The sequence below is a fragment of the Zingiber officinale genome, chromosome 3B (genome assembly GCF_018446385.1).
Source record: "Zingiber officinale cultivar Zhangliang chromosome 3B, Zo_v1.1, whole genome shotgun sequence".
NCBI classification, from domain to species: Eukaryota; Viridiplantae; Streptophyta; class Magnoliopsida; order Zingiberales; family Zingiberaceae; genus Zingiber; species Zingiber officinale.
In genome coordinates, this window is record NC_055991.1 from 32702269 (window position 1) to 32706044 (window position 3776).

At 46.2% G+C, this 3776-nt stretch overlaps 1 protein-coding gene across 1 annotated transcript; it reads left to right on the forward strand.

Moving 5' to 3' along the window:
• Nucleotides 1-226: 226 nt before the first annotated feature.
• On the forward strand, nt 227-3095 carry LOC122056340 (endoglucanase 7-like). Its single transcript, XM_042618258.1, has 6 exons — nt 227-685; nt 769-981; nt 1075-1275; nt 1376-1630; nt 2006-2455; nt 2538-3095. Exons 1-6 carry the CDS (start codon nt 488-490, stop codon nt 2811-2813), a joined length of 1593 nt encoding a protein of 530 aa, XP_042474192.1. The 5' UTR covers nt 227-487; the 3' UTR covers nt 2814-3095.
• Nucleotides 3096-3776: the final 681 nt, after the last annotated feature.

Genomic DNA, 3776 nt, shown 5'->3' on the forward strand with positions numbered 1-3776 from the left:
TCATCGGACCTGAAGGTCTCGTTTCCACACGGCGGCGAGCAGATTTTCGACCGATGATGCCGCCGCCGCCTGATCCTGCGAATCCACGTCTCCCGTTTAGCTAGATAGATGATGGTGTCGGGTTTGCTCCGCTGACCGAATGCATCGATCACGGTGACGCCATCATCTCACCAACTCCTCGTCTCTCCTTCCTCCGTTATATTTCTAGAGCAGGGCCTGCTCTGAAGCTGCCGATCGAGTGCGTCAATGTCCGGGAGATATACGTCGTAATACTCGGTTTGGGTAGGACCCTGGCTGTGATGTAGCAGCTAGCTAAACATTGACCTTCTCGATATATATATATATATCCTTGACTAATTAGCTCGCCGATTCCCCTGCCCTGCATATAAAACTATAATTTCCACAAATTGGAAAGAAGAAGAGGGAGAAGATCAAGAAGGAGGAGGAGGAGGAGGTTGGGTAGTTTCATGCATTCTCGTCCCTGATCATGGGGAACGAGAGATTTGTGACCGTCGTTTTGGTTGTTTTCTTGGCTGTTGCTGCTGCTTCGAAGGATTTGGATTACAAGGATGCTCTGTCTAAGTCTCTGCTTTACTTCGAGGCGCAGCGCTCCGGCAGGCTGCCCTACACCCAGCGCGTCGCCTGGCGGGGTCACTCCGGCCTCACCGACGGGCTGCAACAAGGAGTGCGTGCGTTTTCGGAGGAGTTTGTAGAGCTATAGCGGCCATTTTGATTTGATGTTATGATCATTTAATTAATTTGATGCAGGTGGACTTGGTCGGGGGATACTACGACGCCGGCGACCACGTCAAGTTCGGCCTGCCGATGGCCTTCACCATCACAATGCTGTCGTGGAGCGTGATTGAGTACGGGGAGGAGATCGCCGCCGCCGGAGAGTACCGGCACGCGCTGGAGGCCATCAAGTGGGGCACCGATTACTTCATCAAGGCTCACACCCACCCCTTCGTCCTCTGGGCCGAGGCACGCCCTCTTGTTCCCGCGATCTTCCGATCGATCTGATGGAGGATTCGACCAGTGATCGGATTAATTAATTGTTATTATGCACATGTTCAGGTCGGCGACGGCGACACCGATCACTACTGCTGGCAGCGGCCGGAGGACATGACGACGTCGCGGCAAGCGTACAAGATCGACAAAGAGAATCCCGGGTCGGACATCGCCGGCGAGACGGCGGCTGCCATGGCGGCCGCCTTCATCGTGTTCCGCAAGTCCAACCCCAAGTACGCCCGCCTCCTCCTGCATCACGCTCGACAGGTGATGATTAATCTGAATCAATCAATCTTTGTTTTTTCCTTTTGTTTAATGATTATTTCAGGAATCGATCAAAATCTAAAATCTTGGATTGTTCGCGCAGCTGTTTGAGTTCGGGGACAAGTACCGGGGCAAGTACGACAGCAGCATCCGTGAGGCGAAGAGCTACTACCCGTCGTGGAGCGGGTACGAGGACGAGCTGCTGTGGGCGGCGCTGTGGCTGCACAGGGCGACAGGGCGGAAGGAGTACATGGAGTACGTGGTGGAGAACGGCGGCGCGTTCGGCGGCACGGGGTGGGCGGTGACGGAGTTCAGCTGGGACGTCAAGTTCGCCGGCGTTCAAATCATGGCGTCCAAGGTCCTTCCATTTTTCATTAGTAATTTAAAGTGTAATTATAAATTACTAATTTTAGGAAATGTTTTACTTTCTCTCTTAAACTTTAATTGCTTTCTAAAAGACTAAAACTGCTCCTATCACTTTAATTTAGAATTTGACGGAAACAAATGAGTTTTTGACAGCCCAACTCTCTACCACATGTGGCACATGACTCGTCACCTCTACACGTCGACATAACATTAAAAATATCTTCCATTTACAGTATTTAATTTGCACTAATGATCACGGCCAATTTTCGTTTTTGTTTCATATATCGTGAAGAAATTTAATTTTTAAAATTAATAAATAAATAAATAAAATAAATTGTGTGTGTGTGTTTTTTTTTTAATTCGGCAGCTACTGCAAGACGAGAGAAATCTAACGAAGGCCCAAGTAACGGAGCTGGAGCAGTACCGAGCAAAGGCGGAGCACTACGTGTGCGCTTGCCTCCACAAGAACGCCGGCGACGACGACGGCAGCGTCAACGTGCACCGCTCCCCCGGCGGCATGCTCTACGTCCGCCAGTGGAACAACATGCAGTACGTCACCGGCGCCGCCTTCCTCCTCGCCGTCTACGCCGCCCAGCTGGAGGCGGCGGGCGGGCGGCTCCGCTGCGCGGGCGGCGACGCGGGGCCGGAGGAACTGATGGGCCTGGCGAAGTCGCAGGCCGAGTATATTTTAGGCGCGAACCCTATGCGGACCAGCTACTTGGTGGGCTTCGGGCCCAAGTATCCAGGGCGGGTCCACCACCGTGGGGCCTCCATCGTGACGTACAAGAGGAGCAAAGGCTTCATCGGGTGTATGCAGGTAATTCTATTTATTAAATTCTATTTAAAAAATATTTTTTTTTATTTATTAATTTTAATTTTTATTTATGTTACGAATGCAGGGATACTACGATTGGTATGGAAGGCGGGGAACAAACCCAAATGTGGTAGTTGGTGCGATAGTTGGGGGACCAGATGGCCGAGACCAATTCAGGGACGACCGCGGAAACTACATGCAGACGGAGGCTTGCACATATAATACCGCACCGATGGTGGGCTTGTTTGCCAAGTTGCACCACTCGACGACGACATCGTTGTCAGCTCGATCGTCCAAGGAAACGCCGACGATACGGCAAGTGGTGTCGAGAAGAGCTATTTATAGGGAGAGGGCTGATTAGAGAGGGGTGGGCGGATGGATTTTGATTGATTTGCATTCTTTGGAGGAGGGTTAATTCCTTCCACGGGCAATTCAACAAGCAGCTTGTGGAATGGAGTCGGGTCATACGACAAATGATTGTTCTTTGTAACGAGATGTATAAGTTTGTCGACTGTGAGTAGCGTATACTTGGAAGAAAGGGGCCAAACGTGGTACATATATATACACAATAAAAATTAAGCACGTCCTCCCATTTCTCTTGTTACATTTTCATAAAAGGAGACTCTTCCATCCTTAAATATAAGTCTATTCACTATTTCAAAGGATACGTAAACCCCAAACTATAGATTAGAATTCAGATTCCAAGGATATATAGAGAGAGAGTTTTTTTCCATTGGTCACTCATTTATAGACACCTCATTGGCATTAGTGTTATTTTTTAAAAAATAAAAAATAAATCACTTCCTCTAACCTAAACATTAAATCATAACCCCTAAAAAAAATTCAACACTAAATGCCCATATATATATATATAAAAGTCAAAGAAATAAATTTATGGGAGACTTAGGAGAAGAAAAATCTTGCCAAAAAATTTAACAAAAACCTAATTATTCATATCGTTAAAACGACACTCCTCTTTTAAAAATGATCAAAATAAGTCTCATTTATAATTTAATACCCAAAATCTTTGGAACATTTTTAGTTAAAATTATACCATCTTAAAACAATTTTGATCAAAACTATACCACTTTATAGTAACTCTGACCATGCCTAAACTATTCTAAGATGGTATAACTTTAAATAAATTGTTTCAAGATGATGTACCTTCAATTAAAGTTGCTCCATGGTGAAATACTATAAAAGTATCAAATTATATTGAAGCCCCGTTTTAATATTTTTTTTAAAAAAAATAATATGAATAGCTAGGGGTATTCTTTTGATTTTCTACCATGACTCTTAAAGCCAATGATTGAACATTCCACAA